This window comes from Amphimedon queenslandica, unplaced genomic scaffold, assembly GCF_000090795.2.
Source record: "Amphimedon queenslandica unplaced genomic scaffold, v1.1 AMPQUscaffold_13178, whole genome shotgun sequence".
NCBI classification, from domain to species: domain Eukaryota; kingdom Metazoa; phylum Porifera; class Demospongiae; order Haplosclerida; family Niphatidae; genus Amphimedon; species Amphimedon queenslandica.
Window position 1 is genome coordinate 71209 of NW_003546586.1, and position 18249 is coordinate 89457.

Sequence of the window (18249 nt, forward strand, 5' to 3'; positions counted from 1 at the left end):
TTTTAACCCCCCACGTGGTAAAACATGTCTACTTCTTGTAGCAGATTGTATCAGCCATTCAGAGCAGTAGGAGTATGTAGTAATGGAGTCCCTCACTCTCTCTTCTCTGCTGGTAGACAGTCACTACTGGCAACAGCAGTGGGTAGGAGCTTTCATGTTTACGAAGTAAAAACAACATTATTTATTTATTTATTTATTGACTTCTAGTGTAACAAGCTTCATTTGGTGATGATAAGTAAGTTTGTATAATAATAATAATAATAATAATTATTATTATTATTATTATTGTTAGGTCGTTTGCAGCAAGACGAAATACAGTGTTTGATTCAAAATGGCCGCCAGACGGTAGCTGCTGTTGGTGACACTATTAAGATATTGGAAGGCGGAGAAGAGATTGGAGCTATGAAGAATGAATCCGTTATCAAAAAATTGTTATCACTGGGGAAGGATCAGTTAATATCCATTGATGTTGATAACACATTGAAAGTGTGGGACATCAACAAGGAAGGTGAGTATCATTTGTTTATTTAGTTGTTTATTTATTTATTTATTTATTTAGTTGTTGTTGTTGAGTTGCAGTTTAGTAAAGACAGTTTCTTAGTAACTAGTCTTGTCCATCCTTTGACTTACATTAATAAATTATTAATTGGAAGTAATCAAGGGACAATGCAACTCTGGAATATAAGAACCAGGTTAATTATTTATTCATAGTCATTAATTAATTTATTTATTTATAGTCGGTTGGTCCATACTTTCAATGGGTGGGGCTCTCCCCTATTGTGTCTGGAGCAGTCGACGGCACTAGATGTGGTTGGGGTTGGGTTAGCTAATGGAGGAGTATTGTTACATAATGTCCGTACGGACCAGACCATCATGAGGTTCAAACAAGACTGGGGTCCTGTCACAGGACTCTCCTTCAGAACTGGTACTGTTACTACCAGCAGCTGCTCCTCTATTTATACTCTTATTACATACTATAGATGGTGTTGATATGATGGTGTCCATTAGTGCTGCTGGTAATATTGCTGTCTGGGACCTCAATGAGAAGAGACTGGCCAGTGTCTTGTATGGGGCCCATCAGTCACTGGCAGCTGCTACCTTCTTCAACAATGAACCAATAATGGCCACCAACGGAGCCGATAATGCAATAAAAGTAATAATAATAATAATAATAATAATAATAATAATAATAATCATGATTAATGTCAAAACTTTCTTCACAACATAAGTATTATGTATCAGAAAATGTAATTTTTTTATAATAATTTTTATACATGTACATGTTTTTATAGATTTGGATATTTGACCAGTCAGATGGGAGTGCTCGTTTATTGAAGGAGAGGTGTGGTCACAGTGACACGCCCACGCTAATTAGATTCCATCCTAGCAATCCTCATGCTATCATTAGTGCTGGTGAGTGGGTTCGGTCAATGGGTGGAGCCTGCAGTGTCCTTTATTAACAGGAACTGATAATAGTCTCCGGGTCATTGGACTACGCAGACAAATTATCAGCAGAGAATTATCACAAGGTTAATTAATTAATTAATTAATTAATCAATTAATGATTATAATTAGGTACGATTATTAAAAAAAAGAAACAATCTTTACATTCCAGAGACAACAGATTACCACTTATCACTGACTTTGCTTTTGGTAAGGCACCCACCCCACCCCACCTCATTCATTGGTGGCTCTCGTGTTATTCTGATTATGTAGAGGCTCACAGAGCTCATCAATGGGATAGCTTAGTTAGCGTACACAAGGACACGCCCACTTTTAACACCTGGAACATTACCAACTATTGTCTTGGAAAGCATTCAATCACTCTGAGCGATAAACCAGTGGTGGGTGTGGTTTATTGTGGGTGTGGTTTATTAATATTGTTTATAGAGTTGTTGCATCAGTGGGTGTGGTCATTACATGTTCATTGGTACGGCTGGTGGGCGTGTCTTCATGTTCAACATTCAGTCCGGACTGGAGAGAGGCCAATTCACAATCAACAAGAAACCAGGTCAGTATACTTCAGTATATCTCAGTGTATTGTTAGTATATTATGTAGCTCATAAAGGTCCTGTTAGGAGTATATCAACTTATTTAAACTACATCATTACTGGAGGAGCTGATAGGACAGTGAAAGTAATTGTATTCATTGATTGATTAATTAATTAATATTTTATTGGTAGGTGTGGTCTTATTATAATAAACGGTTGTTACATTTTATTGAATTATCATCTCCAGTAACTAGAATGTTCTGTCATAAAGAAAGGTACTGATTATTAATGTCAATTATTATTATTATTATTATTATTATTATTATTATTATTATTATTATTATTATTGTTGTTATTATTTAGTGGTTTGGTGGGTGTGGCTTGTGATAATTTCCAGTTGGTAGTTATTGATGCTGAGACAGGAGGTGTGGCCAGAGCCTTTGACGGACCCTCAGGAAGAATCACTGATCTTGTAATGATAATGAATCATTGACGATGATGATAATAATGATATTTATATTTTATTTTTCTAGCTCATATCTCCTAATTCAAGATGGTTGGTCGTGTCGTCAATGGATTGCTCCATATCAACGTGGGATATTCCAGCTGGACTCATCATTGACTTGTTCTATACTGCTACTCCTCCTCTTAGTTTATCAATGTCCTCACTGGGACACTTCATAGCTACCACTCATGTTGATGAGTTAGGAATATACCTCTGGTATGTACACCTTATGGTTTCTAGTAATACCTAATAGTGGAGGGACACTCATCATGATAATACTGTTTGGATTTCCTTCCTCTTTCCTGCATCTTTCCTTCCCACCCTCTCACTGCTTCACTCCTAAGTTACAGCCATTTTAAGAAAACGCCAAAATTCTGAAAAATACCCAAGGCTATAGTCCATGGTTTTTTTCCAAAAAATGGCCAAAAAATCACTCCCAATTTTTATTACATTTTCTGATACATATTGATGTCCTTATGCTGTGTAGAAAGTTTGAGCTGATTCTGACTTCAATTTTTTGAGTTACAGCCATTTTAAGAAAACGTCAAAATTCTGAAAAATACCCAAGGCTATAGTCTATGGTTTTTTTTCCAAAAAATGGCCAAAAAAATCACTCCCAATTTTTATTACATTTTCTGATACATATTGATGTCCTTATGCTGTGTAGAAAGTTTGAGCTGATTCCGACTTCAATTTTTTGAGTTACAGCCATTTTAAGGAAACGCCAAAATTCTAAAAAATACCCAAGGCTATAGTCCATGGTTTTTTTCCAAAAAATGGCCAAAAAATCACTCCCAATTTTTATTACATTTTCTGATACATATTGATGTCCTTATGCTGTGTAGAAAGTTTGAGCTGATTCTGACTTCAATTTTTTGAGTTACAGCCATTTTAAGAAAACGTCAAAATTCTGAAAAATACCCAAGGCTATAGTCTATGGTTTTTTTTCCAAAAAATGGCCAAAAAAATCACTCCCAATTTTTATTACATTTTCTGATACATATTGATGTCCTTATGCTGTGTAGAAAGTTTGAGCTGATTCCGACTTCAATTTTTTGAGTTACAGCCATTTTAAGGAAACGCCAAAATTCTAAAAAATACCCAAGGCTATAGTCCAAAAAATGGCCAAAAAATCACTCCCAATTTTTATTACATTTTCTGATACATATTGATGTCCTTATGCAGTGTAGAAAGTTTGAGCTGATTCCGACTTCAATTTTTTTAGTTACAGCCATTTTAAGAAAACGTCAAAATTCTGAAAAATACCCAAGGCTATAGTCTATGGTTTTTTTCCAAAAAATGGCCAAAAAATCACTCCCAATTTTTATTACATTTTCTGATACATATTGATGTCCTTATGCTATGTAGAAAGTTTGAGCTGATTCAGACTTCAATTTTTTGAGTTACAGCCATTTTAAGAAAACTTCAAAATTCTGAAAAATACCCAAGGCTATAGTCCATGGTTTTTTCCAAAAAATGGCTAAAAAATCACCCCCAATTTTTATTACATTTTCTGATACATATTGATGTCCTTATGCTGTGTAGAAAGTTTGAGTTGATTCCGACTTCAATTTTTCAAGTTACAGCCATTTTAAGAAAACGCCAAAAATCTGAAAAATACCCAAGGCTATAGTCCATGGTTTTTTCCAAAAAATGGCCAAAAAATCACTCCCAATTTTTATTACATTTTCTGATACATATTGATGTCCTTATGCTGTGTAGAAAGTTTGAGCTGATTCCGACTTCAGTTTTTCAAGTTATAGCCATTTTAAGAAAATGCCATTATTCTGAAAAGGCATAGTCTATTTCAGTTCTCTCTCTGTCTCTTCATTAGGTCGAATGTTACATTATATTCTAGTGTATCATTGTCTCCAGTGAATATTATTAGTAATAATCAATTAATAACGGACCTACCATCAACTGGGACTGATCCTGTACAGACTGTATCAGATTCAATGAATATTAATGAGGAAGCAATGAATATTAATGAGGGAGATGTTGTTCATGATAGTTCATTAATCAAATTGTCTCATTTACCAAAGTCCCAGTGGCACTGTCTCCAGTATATGGACACCATTAAGGTAGAGAGTTCAGTACATTTATTCTCAGCATTTGTCGTTTGTTGGTTTTAGGAGCGGAATAAACCAAAGGACCCTGTGCAGCCTCTCAACCCGGCCCCCTTCTTTTTACCAACACTACCGGGTCTGGAGATGAAATTCATACCTGCACCAGAACCCATACCAACAATAGATGAAAACAAGGTAGCACATTATTCATTTATTTATTCATTTATTTATTCATTAATTTATTCATTTAGGATTCTCTTGTCCCGTTGAGTAGATTCAATAAAAGTTCGTTTCAGAAATTATTAATTGACTATCACTCAAACACAAGAGACTGTAAGTTATTATTAATAATTATTAATTAACTATTGATAATCATTAATAGTTAGCGAGGTCCTTCATGTCTTGCTATCAATGAGTCCTTCATCAGTGGATGCTGAGTTCCAGCTGTTAGCCTCTAGTGTGGGTAATGCCAGTGGGGGAGGGGCTACCCCTAGTCATGATAATGTGGTATTGTTTGAATCAGTACTCCAGTTCATTAGTGAAGGATTACTGGGTAATGATCATTATGAATTACTCCAGTCTTACCTCTGCCTCCTTTTAAAGGTACGACACTATTGATAATAATCATTTTGTTTATTTATTTTAATTATTAGTATCACACAGCTGCACTAATAAAGATTGATTCTGTCCTTCCATTGCTGTATGGTCTAACTGAGAGACAGGAGAAAGGATGGAAGCTTCTTTCTAATAAAATGAATTATTGTCACACTTTACTGAGTTATTGTAAATCAGCTACTGTCTAACTACTTAGATTATAATCATTCATCTTTGTAATATCCTATTTAATTATAACTGAGAACTGAGCCCTGGGCTCTATTAGTAGAGCCACATTAAGACAAACCAACACAATCAAAAAGTAACCACGTGCTGTCACATGTTTGCGTAAGCTCCTCCCACTAGTGACAGTTGATGACAGCAGCCCTGGAAGTGTGTTGATAAGGAAAGGTGATATCTCTAGAGTGGTGGAGGATAATGTGTCGTGTTATTGTTATAATACTGATACTATCAGCAGTGACTGTTGGGCTGTATACACTGGGAGCTATTGGTGAGGTCCTCTTGTGTATCAGTTTGTATGAATTCTGTTTACTAAGTGATCATTGTATAATGGATCCACTTCCTGTTCTTTAATTTATTATTTGGGAAATATTTCAATTATTAATTACTTACCGTTGGTGTCATAGGAAAGGTTTTATACCACAAAATGTAGTCACAATCTAATGAGAAGACATCATAACTGCTTTATTATTTATTTATTATTTATTTTATTAATTAATATCACTACAGGTCCCTCTATTACTGTCAGTGAGGAGTTTGGTTTAAAAGACTGTGACATAGCCCTCGGGTCACTGGGGTATCCCTTCATTAGCACTGATAGCTGTGAGGCTAATGGCGGCCAGCTCCTGTCGGAGAACTACAGGGACACTGTCCCCAGTGACAGAGGGAGGCACCTCTACTACCTGACGGTGCCTGTTAAGAGAACCCACAGGATCATGTCCCGTTGGTATCAGTATCTACTAGCTGATCTCAACGTTGTACTCAAACCAGATTACATCAAAAAGATGAAAGGTAAGCCACGTCCACTCTATACTAAACCACACCCACTTAATTACAGAGGCAGGTCCCAGCCTTATTGTGTATGAGGTTGCTATTGGTTACCGTGACGACAGTGAATCCGATTGGCAGTTGCTCAGTTCCGGTAACAGCAGTAGGATACTGGAGTGTGTCCCCAATGATTGGGTATGTTATTGTGTTATTTAATCATGTCACACGTCTTGAGCTAATTATCTGCTGCAGTGTCCCTGACTGCATTAGGACTGGTATGTGTAGTGTGGTCATTATGGTTTATGTTCATTAGGGAGTGTCCACCAGCTGCCATCACACCTATTAGCCACACTATATTTATCCTAATGTAACTGGATACTTTTCTTCCTATTGGTATATTAGCTGGCCCTTTACCAGCTGCTCCTCTCCCTCTCTCTCTCTCTTAGTATCCTATAGTTCATGTTGTAATTATTCTTTCCTCCTGGTGTGTTCCCATGAGAAGATGAGGGACCAGCTGTCATTATATAATGTACTGGCAGCATCTGTCACCAACTGAACCACTTGAATGCACACACACACACACACACACACACACACACTAAGTGTACATGTAACTTCATTTGATTTATTAATTTTAAGAGACTAAAAATGTAATTCTTTGACCTGTGTCCTGAATCCTGATGTCCCTTTACCCCTACATGTACATAAGACTATGTAACATGTACTGGTAGTGTGTTAATATTATCATCATCATCATCATCATTATTATTATTATTATTAATATTATTATTATTATTATTATTATTATTATTATAATATTATTATTATTATTATCATCATCATCATCATTATTATTATTATTATTATTATTATTATTATTATTATTATTATTATATATTATTATTTATTATTATTATTATTATTATCCCCAGGGTGTGTTGATTTGCGATCATTTTCCACTTTTTGAGCTCTGGAGTGTCTACCATAAACACTACATCATTAATATGCGGTTTCTATGGTTACCTATTGTTAGTGACTATCCAACTGATAATTCGGTCATTAAGGAGATGTCATTAATGGTGAGACTATCCTTAATTGACTAGTGACAATATTACATCATTTATTGTTAACCAAGTGTTCTTATTTAATTAGAACTAATTACTGTGTTTGTGTAAATATTAAATATTACCCTTCTCTCTCCCTCCCTCTCTTTCTCTCTCTCTCTCTTTTAGGAGATTCATCAGAATCCTCAGTTCACTTATGTCTGGTTTATTTTAAAGACAGTGTTCTTTTCTCTTTCCTTCCTCTCATTTGCCTATTCTTACAATAAAAGGAAACTCTCCCTCTACCACAAGTCAGTGTAGTGGATACACATGTACATGTTTACCGTATCTTAATGTTCCTTAGGTCCCTGCTGGTCCTTAATGTCAGTCTGTTGTTTTTTAATAGTGAGTTATTATTAATTAATAATGATACAGTTATTATGATCACACTCAGTGCCAGTTGAGTGGTTCTCATTGTTGATTGATGTTCCATGGATCACTTTACTGAATGATCTAAGACAAGGACTACTGACTCTAGTCATTATGATATTCTGGACACTAGTTATCAACAACCATGATGTACAGGTAACCAACACAGCAATGGTTATTATTATTATCATCATCATCATTATTATTATTATTATTATTATTATTATTATTATTATTATTATTATTATTAATAGGAGAGTGGTATTCAGTCGGTAATACATTCCCTAGTCTTTGCTTCCTTGACTGCTCTTGGTCTCTTAGTCTATGAACTCTGTGAGAGGTGGGTCTACTTGATGTTGCTATGGTAACATATGTTTATGTATTGTAGGGGCATTCAAGTGTTCCTTCCTTTTTACAGTCTGTGGGGTAGCAGTTATGGGCGTGGCCTCATTGTATCCGATAATAATAATAATAATAATAATGATGGTGATTATGATCCTTAATAACTATTTATAACTAGTATGTATCTGTAGGTGTGGCCAGTATATCTTGTATTTTGTATATTATTTCGCTGGTTATTAATTTTGTTAAAATTAGAAGAAAGATTCATAATAAATTGGAAGGAGTGGCCAATTCAAACAAGGTAACGCATTATAGTGTACATTTCACCTGCTTCATTGTTCCTGTACAGGGTAAACTGCTGCAGGGTCTAAATGAGCATTTGTTAATTACAATATTCACTGCTGTTGCTGGTCTCTGTGGATATATACTGCCAGTTGAAGTGTTCCTCCTTCATGGTTTCCATGGAAACACTGATCTTTCCTTATATGGTGAGACATGTGCTATAGTACAGCAACTTTAAGAAATCATAAAAAATCCAAATTTGATTGGAATCAGCTCAAACTTTTTATGCAACTTAAATACATATATATGTATCAAGAAATGTAATAAAATTGAGAAATTTCTTCCCCTTCAATTTTGGTAAAATTTGACAAAAATCCCTGTACTATAGTACAGGGACTTTTGTCCGATTTTGGAGTAACTTTAAAAAATCATAGAAAATTCAAAATTGATCGGAATCAGCTCAATCTCTCTACACAGCATAAGTACATGTATATGCATCAGAAAATGTAATAAAATTGAGGAATTTACTACTTGTCACTTTTTGTGAAATTTTTAAAAAATCCCTGTACTATAACAGGGACTTTTTTGTGATTTTGAGCAACTTTAAAAATTCATAAAAAATTGAAAATTGGTTGGAATTAGCTCAAACTTTCTATGCAACTTAAGTACATATATATGTATCAAGAAATGTAATAAAATTGAGAAATTTACTACTTGTCACTTTTTGTGAAATTTTTAAAAAATCCCTGTACTATAACAGGGACTTTTTTGTGATTTTGAGCAACTTTAAAAATTCATAAAAAATTGAAAATTGGTTGGAATTAGCTCAAACTTTCTATGCAACTTAAGTACATATATATGCATCAGAAAATGTAATAAAATTGAGGAATTTACTACTTGTCACTTTTTGTGAAATTTTTAAAAAATCCCTGTACTATAACAGGGACTTTTTTGTGATTTTGAGCAACTTTAAAAATTCATAAAAAATTGAAAATTGGTTGGAATTAGCTCAAACTTTCTATGCAACTTAAGTACATATATATGTATCAAGAAATGTAATAAAATTGAGAAATTTCTTCCTTTTCAATTTTGGTGAAATTTGACCAAAGTTCCTGTACTATAGTATAGTACATTACTCCTAGTATATCTATCATCTACTCTTGCTCCTAGTACCAGTATATTCTATACATGTTGTTAATGTAATCCATTTTCATATGACCAGGTGCTATTACTGTTGGTAATTACGGTCTGTGGAATTGTTACATATTCATTGTAACCTTTCTCTCATCATCTACTGTCACTGGATACAAGATATTGTCAGCCAGTGATGAATAGTGAAACAATCTCTTGTTACATTAACACTTTTGATAATTGTAGCTTGATGACTTATTTTTGATAATGAAAATTAAAAATCAATATACCTTAAATAACAATAGTAATAAAATATCAATAATTATAATAGTTTTTTATTTGCAAGTGCTGCAGCACTGATCCTTATAATTGCTACACAGTCCATACTCCAGTATAGCTTCACATACAGCTGAAGAGAAGTGATTCTGACAACCTGTGGATTATAATAATTATTAATGAATAATGTATCAGTAAATGAAGATCGATGCTTACAATTTTGTGTTGAGCACATCCTTATATCAACTGGTTTGTCTTTCCCAGTACAATATTCACTCGTACGGTTTGATCCATTAATGTGCTGACACTGCACATTCCTAGTCTGTGTACCGCCCCCACAGGTGGCACTACACTAATTAAATAAAATTAAATTAAATATTAATATTGCAATACTTACCTGTGTCCAGTCTCCAGCTCTCCAATGATACGAGTCACATGACTCCTGGTCACACGGTAGTGTAGCTACTGGTTTATTATCAACATTGCATTTATTGCTATCATCATGGCCACAGGTTACATTCCTAGTCCGTGTCCCATTACCACAGACTGGGCTACAGGACGACCATGGTCCAGTCCTCCAGTAGTTTGGTAGAGTATACTGAACTGTTAGTAGACTAGTGTCTGCAGCAAACAGCTGTTAATGGTATGACACATTAATGATTAGGACGATAATGGTATCATACCTTTATAGTGAGTGTCTGGTTGATGGGTCCATTGGTGTGAAGGTAATAGTGAGAGTACATCCAGTATGTTCCTGCTATGTATGCCACTCCATATTGATATGATCTTGTATCGGGTCCGTTTAATTCAAATTTTGTAGTATAAGCAGCTGCAAAGGATATCATTATCATGATAATCCAATAACCAGTGCTCACCTATCACGTTATAGGACTGCTTGTCCGTATCTATTTCAATATTACTGGCTCCAGCTGGTAATGTTAGAACATCATGATATCCTTTGAAGAGATAAAACAGTATCAAATAGTGTAGGAGAGGGGGGGAGAGGGGGGAGGGAGGGCGGAAAGAGGGGGAGAGAGGGCGAGGTAGGTGATAATCACTTACTGTTAGTGAGCCCAGGTGTGGGAGTGTATTTCATTGTAATGTAGTTACAGGTGCTGTTGTCTCCGCATGTTACTCCACACCGATCAGTGTAATAATCACTACCTAGCTTACCATCACAACCAATCTATGATAATAATAATAATAATAATAATAATAATAATAATAATAATAATAATAATAATAATAATAATAATAATAACGATAAATTAACAACATACTTGTATACATTTTCTTTGAATGCACACTCCAGCTGCTAGTGATTGTGCAATACAGGATGTTCCCTCAGGAATATTCTTTTCCATGAGGTACCAGGACTGGTCGTCTTTGTACTTACAATAAAGGTGGCAAGAATTGAGGAGATACTTAGCTACTGAACCTAAAACCAAGATAATAATAAAAATAATAATGATGATAAAAATAATAATAACAATATCACTCATACTTGGGTCAGCAGCAATCCATTCCTTGTGGCTGGTCCCAGCCGCCCCATCAGCTGGTTTCAGCTGACTGCACCTGTAGTTACGATAGTCTATGAGGCACTCCTCATTCCTACACAGTTTATATTCCAATCTCTCACCAACACAACGTTTACCACCATACTGTGGCCTAATAAACACCATTATTATTATCATTATTATCATTATTAGTGTGTTCTTTACAGTGGTTTATTGCAGTATCTTGTTCTTGATTGTATCCCATCTCCACAGGTGCTGGAGCAGGTCCCCCAGTTGCTCCATTGGCTCCACCCTCCATCAATAGGGGTACTAACCTCGCCCTGTAATCTACAGTTACCATGGTAACAGACCCCTTGAGTGGTATTAGTGAATAGACAGGGACTACCCCCGGCAGGAGGAGAGTGCTGAGTTTGATCGCAAGATACTCCATCAGTACTGCACCACAGGACTGAACAATCCTATAGTATTATCATTAATAATCATTATCATTATTATCATTATTATCATTATTGTTATTACTGTTTTATGGCAGGTTGTTGAGTTGGCTCCATACAATAGTTTGCATTGTTCGTTTAACGAATAAAACTGACCAATCAGAGGAGCTGCTGATGGGGGAGGGGCTACTGTGGCATCAGGATCATTGTCAAGGCAACTGCTTTCAGATGAACTATTGAAGACAGACAGACAGACAGACAGACAGACAGACAGACAGACGGATGAGTGGTGATGAGTCATAATGATTTATACCTTAAGAAGTCATACAACTGCAGTTCACTGCATTTAGACCAAATGTGAGGATTAGTACTAGCCTTGAAACTAGAGCTCATTATAAACTTGTCATTAGTTTCACAGTTGGACATAGCATCTCCATCATGATACATACCCAGGCTAAATAATGAAATAATTAATTATTGGTCAATAGCAAATGTTATGTACTTGTGCCCTAGTTCATGAGCTAGTGTGAATGCTGTTGATAGTCCAGTGTCCCTCACTACAGCACAGCTGGTATCATGATTACAAGCACTTCTATAATTGGCAATACCTATCAACAATCAACATATAGAGCAACTGTTAATATTATGATTAGTTTATGTTTACCTAGTATGTTGCATGAGGTTGTTTCACAGATTGAGCCTCCGGTCAGTAACACTGCAATGTCATGATGTGAGCCTGTTCTTTCTTTGGACTGCCATTGACAGAACTGGTCTTTGGTAGCAATAGGATTAGCATTTGACGTAATGGTATCAGTCTAAAGGTGGGATGATTGATACGACTGATGATACTGTTTAAAATGTCAATATTAATATACACCTTACACTCTTAAGTAATGTAAAGCCACACACACACACACACACACACACACACACACACACACACACACACACGCACACATGAATACTGTCACTGCATGATGTGTGTAATACAACATACTGTAGTATCATTCCATACAATCAGTTTGACTAATGCAATATTAACAATACTAGCACTGCCAATGCTTGGATCCTTATATAGATGTGTTACCTATACAATAATGACAGCTGATAATTGATGGACTAATTGACTCACTGTATTCATGATGTGGAGTATATAGTCTGTTAGGTTTTCTTGATGAATACTGTACAATGACCTGTCAATTACTAGTGCTAGCTCAATGGTCTTTTCTAATACTTTACTCTGATGTCTTTTCAATCTTTCACCAGACACTACTGCAACATGTGTATACAATAATAGATACTTAAAATAAGACCATACCTTGATCAGTAGGTGCTGGACTGCTGCAGTGATCATGTGGTAAATCATTTGACATCTTATCAAGTGCATGAGCATTAGTATCTCCATCCATTGGCTGGAGTGTGAACATACCTTCTTCTAACTTTATAATGCCAGACTATAGGGAAAAAGAGGCGATTATTGCCCTGCATTCTTGGGTACTAATTTACCAGTTCATTGTTCTTGCAGATAGAGAGGGTTGTCCAACCATTATCATGATTAAGAACTGATCCACTGTAGAAAGAACAGTCAGTGGTAAGTGAGTGATGGAAGTTGTTAATAGTGATATTAATAATGAGTGAAGTGTGGTTGAGTGATATCAACTTGTTACTGGGAGAAGAGCTGATGACATGAGGAAAGACTAATGGAGGAAAGAGAGTGAGGACAATGTTCATTGAGAGACTGTCAGCTACTCACCAGTGAGAGAGTCACCAGCTGGTCTAGGGGCAGGAGCAGAATGGACCAGTAGTGCTAAAGAGAGAAGGAAGGAGAGTATGATGAGAGACTCCATAAGGTAAATAGAATATTATGACTGACTGATCTTCTGTTTGCCTCTTCCTTTTATAAATTATAAGCACATTAAAGGCTTCTCTACTCCCACCCAACAGTGTGTGTGTGTGTGGATGGATGTGGTTTGAACTATACTTTGTGACTAACGGAGCAATATTATTAAATTATTATTACAACATAATCTACTAAACTATGTCAGTTATAGAGTATAATGTCCTTATCTTGACTCGTTAGTCGGCCACGCCCTCTCCTGCTGTCTTATAGTGGCCCCTCGTAACGGGATAGGGGGAAGGTAGGTACCATGGCGATACTTAATGATTGCCATGGTAACGCCACTTGCGAATGAAAGGCCAAGAGTTAGAGGAATTGATCTAGCTGTAGAAGAGAAAAATGACAAATATTTGAACCAAACATACTTAAAATAATAAAGAGTACAAATAATGTTGCCAGAGTGACGGCTCCCCCATGGACTAACAAACAGTTGTATAGTATAATAGTGTGTGACTATATTAGGAAGGAGAGCGTGTGTGTGTGTATGTGACTGGCAACAACACAAACAGGAACTGATGGATGGGGACAGATGTCAATGGAATGTACATTAGATAATCAAAGGCTAGTCTCAGGCCAGTGACTGGCTGAGACTGAGAACAACACTTCATCTTTTGGTCATGAGGAGCAGCTGTCAGTAACTGCTGTTACTTAATAAATTAATTAATGATGTTTTGTATTTACAGTAAATATTGCAAGTCTAATAATAAATAACGATTGAGTATGAACATTTAATTAATGATTGTTTAGACTAGCACTTTGTATCTTTCACTAAATAACAGCTACACCCACTAACAACCACACCCACTAACCACACCCACTAGGAAACAATAACAATTACCGTATATTCCAACTATGGAGGCAGCCATAGCTCCTCCTACAAATGCATTGAAGTAGTCATCTTTGGTTCTTAGTCTGGAGGACAGACAACAGACTCCAGCATACGTGAACAACACACTCCCTAGCATTTATTAATAAGGTAACCACACCCACTAATAACCCTCTCACCTCCTATGAGTCCTCTTGATCTAATGGTCCTCAGTGTGTACATTAGTAAAGGGCCACTTTTAGTTATGAGCCTTGACTCCACTGAGACACAGGCCTCTACAGCTCCATAAAATGCTCCTGGGCACGGTATAATGACTAATATCAGGACTTACAAGGACTCACCCCACATCAGTCCCTTAGTTCCGAGGTTTACAGACTTGTCTAAACAATTTTCACCAGAGGGAATATGACTTTCAACTAGCTCTGGATCTGACGCCATCTTTAAACAATAAACATCATACAAGCCACGCCTCAAACCACGCCTACTATAAACAACACCTAAAGTGTGCTCTCACGTGGGCTGGTAAAATGGAGGATCTGGAGACATTCTCTCAAGTGAATGAATTCAATATAATGATAGTGTTACCAACAGACCCTGTCCACTAGGAGTTATTAGCTGGGTCTATGGAGACCATTAGGAGGAGCGGAGGGCTCCCTCCTGAAGGAGAGGACTATGAGTATTATTATAATTATGTTGGATTTAGAACCTTCTGTAATCATGTGGGTGGAAGAATCAACAAGCTGTCAGTAAAATGATAATAATAATAATAGTAATATTACATTAATTAGGATTGGACGGATATTGAAGTATGAAGAGGTCCCTGTCTCGTGGATGGAATTTGATCGAAATAACAAGACGAGTTTAGAATCAATTGAAGAACAATTTGAAAACCTAATTGAAGGGAACGACCTGCTAATAGAGAGAATTGTAAGTATTACTAATGATTTATTATTATTATTATTATTATTATTATTATTAATTATTATAATACTGTAGAGTGGTTTTCTTGATAAAGCTACTTCTAATGATAAAGATGAACCGTTAGCTCCCGAAGCCACAGAAACTGAAGTAACCGTAGCAACCTGGAATAAAAAGGTAACGCTGTTAGGTGTGGTTGAGGGTGTGGTTTCCCGTCACTAGGAGGGGGAGGGTGAGGGTAAAGTTGTGAAGATGTGGCGGAGTAATGTACCACGCCCACAGAGTCAGTTTAAGGATATGATTGATAATAGCGAGGGACCTTTCGTACCAAAACTGAGGGAAAAACCAAATGCAATGAAACCACTCCCTACTGGTAACAACAATAAATTTAATAAATGAATTGGAATTAATAAATAAATAAATAATTAATTAATTAATTAATAGTATACAGTCAATTGAAGGTTCCTTGTACTCTCAATGCATTAATTGAAAATGCTAGGAAGTGGGCGGAGTTACCCGAAAGGTATCAATTAATTAATTAATAATTGCATTGTTAATATTATTGTATCAGGCTGACTCATCCTTATGAATATGAGATTAATAATTTTGAAGTGTTGGAATCTCAAACACAAATTAAAGAGCCTCAGGTAACGGGATATTAATAGTTATCAATAGTTATTAATATTATTAGGTGTATAAATCATTGGAAGACACTCCGTTAATATTTGTGAACGATGAAGGTCAATTATTATCGTTCATTAACGAGTTAAAAGGTGTCACTGAAATTGCTATTGATCTTGAGGTAATTAATTAGTGAAATGTATTTTTAACTCCTCCTCCCCCACTGGTCCCTAGGCCCACTCCTACAGGTCATTCCAGGGGTTCGTCTGCCTAATGCAAGTATCAACCAGAACCACCGACTACATCATTGACACACTGTCACTAAGACCTCACCTCCACTTACTCAATGAAGTATTCACCAATCCTAACATAATAAAAGTAACCACACCCACTAATTAACACTGACTGCACTCACTTTAGGTGATGCACGGGGCAGATTGGGATATCCCATGGTTGCAGAGAGACTTCGGAGTTTACATTGTCAACTTATTTGATACAGGACAGGCCTGCCGGACCCTAGGCCTGCCCCGGTATTCATTGGCTTTCTTGCTGAGCTACTGCTGTGGAGTCACTGCCAATAAACAGTACCAACTGGCGGACTGGAGGATAAGGTGGGTATGGCCTGATAGGTGTGGCTTATACTGTTTGAATAGGCCACTACCTGAGGACATGATAAAATATGCAAGAGAAGACACTCACTATTTACTGTACGTGTACGATAGACTGAGGAATGAGTTGATTAGGAGGAGCAACAGTCAGTCTAATTTAATTAATGCTGTGCTGAAGAACAGTAAAGAGATCAGCCTAAAGGTGTATAAGAAACCAGCCATTAATGATGAGTCTTACCTGAAGCTCTGCAAGAAGTTTAATAAAAGGAATCTATCACACAAACAAGTAATAATAATAATAATAATAATAATAATAATAATAATAATAATAATAATAATAATAATAATAATAATAATAATAAAATTGGGCCAAAGTCCCTGTACTGTTATTGCTCATAGTCAGAACAAGTCAAATTTGGCTGAAAATGAAAAGTAGAAAATTCAAAATTTTTATTACATTTCCTCATACATGTACATGTTCTTATGTTGTGTAGAAAGTTTGAGCTGATTCCAATCAAACAGTTGACTAACAATTGACTACTATTATCAATAGTTGTATGCATTGAAGTGTTTGTACCAGTGGCGGTTCAATGTTGCCAGGAGGGAGGATGAGAGCCCTGGATATGTACTACCCAACCACATGCTGTTCCAGTTGTGTGAGATACTGCCCAAAGAACCAGGTGGTATACTGGCCTGCTGTAATCCTGTCCCAACTTTAATAAGACAGCAACTTCAAGAAGTACATGACATTATTACAACTGCCAGGAACATTGCTAAACAGGTCAGACAGGTTTAACCGGTTGAGTTGAAGAGATACTTCATTACAGGATCAGCTAATGGAGACTGATGGGGCTACCATTACTGACGAGGTTGCTATGGAAACAAGTGTATCTGAAAAACAGGAGCAAGATGATGATGATGATGATGATATTTCGATGAGAAGAGGTCAAACAGTAAATGTAAAACCAGCTCCTACTCTTAATTTAACAGTCAGTCAGTTAGTATAATGTATTTATCATCATCGTCATTGTTATTATTATTATCAGGTGTCAAGAAGAGGTTATCCTGATGTGGTAAGTAAGAGTCATTTAAAAATGAGGGAGGATTATAAAGACACACTCTCACAAGTTAGTCCATGAGTCACCAGCTGATAGTCTCCATACATTAATAACCAGTTCCTCCCTCCGTCAACTGAAGCAGCTGTCATCAGTCCCGTTGTGTTTAAGTAAATTTAAATAAATTAATAATAAATTTTATTATTATAATTATTAGGAGTAGGAGGAGTGAGGCCACACCCACAAGAGTAACTCGTTACCAGTCTCCTCCCACTATTGATCAATCCCCTGATGAAGGGACGGGTGGGGTCAGGTTTAAGAAACCCAAGATGTCCGATGACATACTCCAGGACTCTGATTTTAAAGGTTTTGACTATCATTCTACAACATTCTCATCAGTCCTACCCACTCCTGGTAATTGGTGTTATTCATTAATTGATTTTTATTTGATTACTGTTATGATAGAACCTTGTGAAGGTCCTGAAATCAAGAAACCCAAACTGATCCGATCAAAAGTGAACAAAAGAACCTACTCACAGAAATCAGGAACCTTTAAGACCAAAAATAAATAACTATTAATAACCTCTATTAATAACTATTAATAACTGCTATTAATGACTACTGTAGTCCTGTCACTATGATTCAAGTGCTTTCACTAGTGCTTCATACAGCTCCACTCCTATCTGGGCCTCCGCCTTCCCTCTCT

At 36.2% G+C, this 18249-nt stretch overlaps 4 protein-coding genes across 5 annotated transcripts; 3 read left to right on the forward strand and 1 right to left on the reverse strand.

The window, feature by feature from the left end:
• The first annotated feature begins 10 nt into the window (after window positions 1-10).
• On the forward strand, window positions 11-5462 carry LOC100632969 (WD repeat-containing protein 36-like). The gene is made up of 20 exons (XM_020000532.1): window positions 11-165; window positions 208-235; window positions 293-508; window positions 560-692; window positions 738-925; window positions 981-1153; window positions 1293-1413; window positions 1464-1529; window positions 1576-1653; window positions 1717-1844; window positions 1891-2011; window positions 2060-2136; window positions 2184-2266; window positions 2355-2463; window positions 2525-2712; window positions 4331-4577; window positions 4629-4757; window positions 4814-4895; window positions 4945-5165; window positions 5216-5462. The coding sequence occupies exons 1-20, from the start codon at window positions 25-27 to the stop codon at window positions 5363-5365; spliced, it is 2679 nt and encodes an 892-aa protein (XP_019856091.1). The 5' UTR covers window positions 11-24; the 3' UTR covers window positions 5366-5462.
• A 64-nt stretch (window positions 5463-5526) lies between these two features.
• LOC100633096 (protein wntless-like) lies at window positions 5527-9687 on the forward strand. The gene is made up of 12 exons (XM_020000517.1): window positions 5527-5667; window positions 5907-6188; window positions 6235-6359; window positions 7097-7243; window positions 7397-7518; window positions 7572-7612; window positions 7662-7792; window positions 7891-7976; window positions 8025-8088; window positions 8157-8279; window positions 8328-8466; window positions 9483-9687. The coding sequence occupies exons 1-12, from the start codon at window positions 5595-5597 to the stop codon at window positions 9593-9595; spliced, it is 1446 nt and encodes a 481-aa protein (XP_019856076.1). The 5' UTR covers window positions 5527-5594; the 3' UTR covers window positions 9596-9687.
• Window positions 9623-14808, reverse strand: LOC100633222 (A disintegrin and metalloproteinase with thrombospondin motifs 6-like). Of its 2 annotated transcripts, none has more exons than XM_011407733.2 (21): window positions 14683-14808; window positions 14521-14637; window positions 14354-14473; window positions 13372-13839; window positions 13125-13315; window positions 12937-13072; window positions 12751-12887; window positions 12616-12705; window positions 12283-12433; window positions 12121-12226; window positions 11932-12072; window positions 11704-11851; window positions 11389-11642; window positions 11172-11335; window positions 10948-11105; window positions 10730-10853; window positions 10543-10623; window positions 10351-10496; window positions 10065-10301; window positions 9884-10019; window positions 9623-9824 (listed from the first exon to the last, which is right to left on the reverse strand). In XM_011407733.2, exons 4-21 carry the CDS (start codon window positions 13463-13465, stop codon window positions 9727-9729), a joined length of 2592 nt encoding a protein of 863 aa, XP_011406035.2. In that variant the 5' UTR covers window positions 13466-13839; window positions 14354-14473; window positions 14521-14637; window positions 14683-14808; the 3' UTR covers window positions 9623-9726. The 2 variants fall into 2 exon arrangements, with proteins under 2 accessions (XP_011406035.2, XP_019856075.1); XM_020000516.1 differs by having other exon boundaries at window positions 12751-12890.
• A 3-nt stretch (window positions 14809-14811) lies between these two features.
• Window positions 14812-18182, forward strand: LOC100633351 (exosome component 10-like). Its single transcript, XM_003388945.2, has 17 exons — window positions 14812-14895; window positions 14947-15083; window positions 15130-15268; window positions 15338-15436; window positions 15482-15632; window positions 15704-15782; window positions 15831-15906; window positions 15951-16061; window positions 16115-16258; window positions 16301-16491; window positions 16534-16774; window positions 17042-17269; window positions 17316-17477; window positions 17535-17615; window positions 17664-17713; window positions 17761-17957; window positions 18009-18182. Exons 1-17 carry the CDS (start codon window positions 14869-14871, stop codon window positions 18113-18115), a joined length of 2220 nt encoding a protein of 739 aa, XP_003388993.2. The 5' UTR covers window positions 14812-14868; the 3' UTR covers window positions 18116-18182.
• Window positions 18183-18249: the final 67 nt, after the last annotated feature.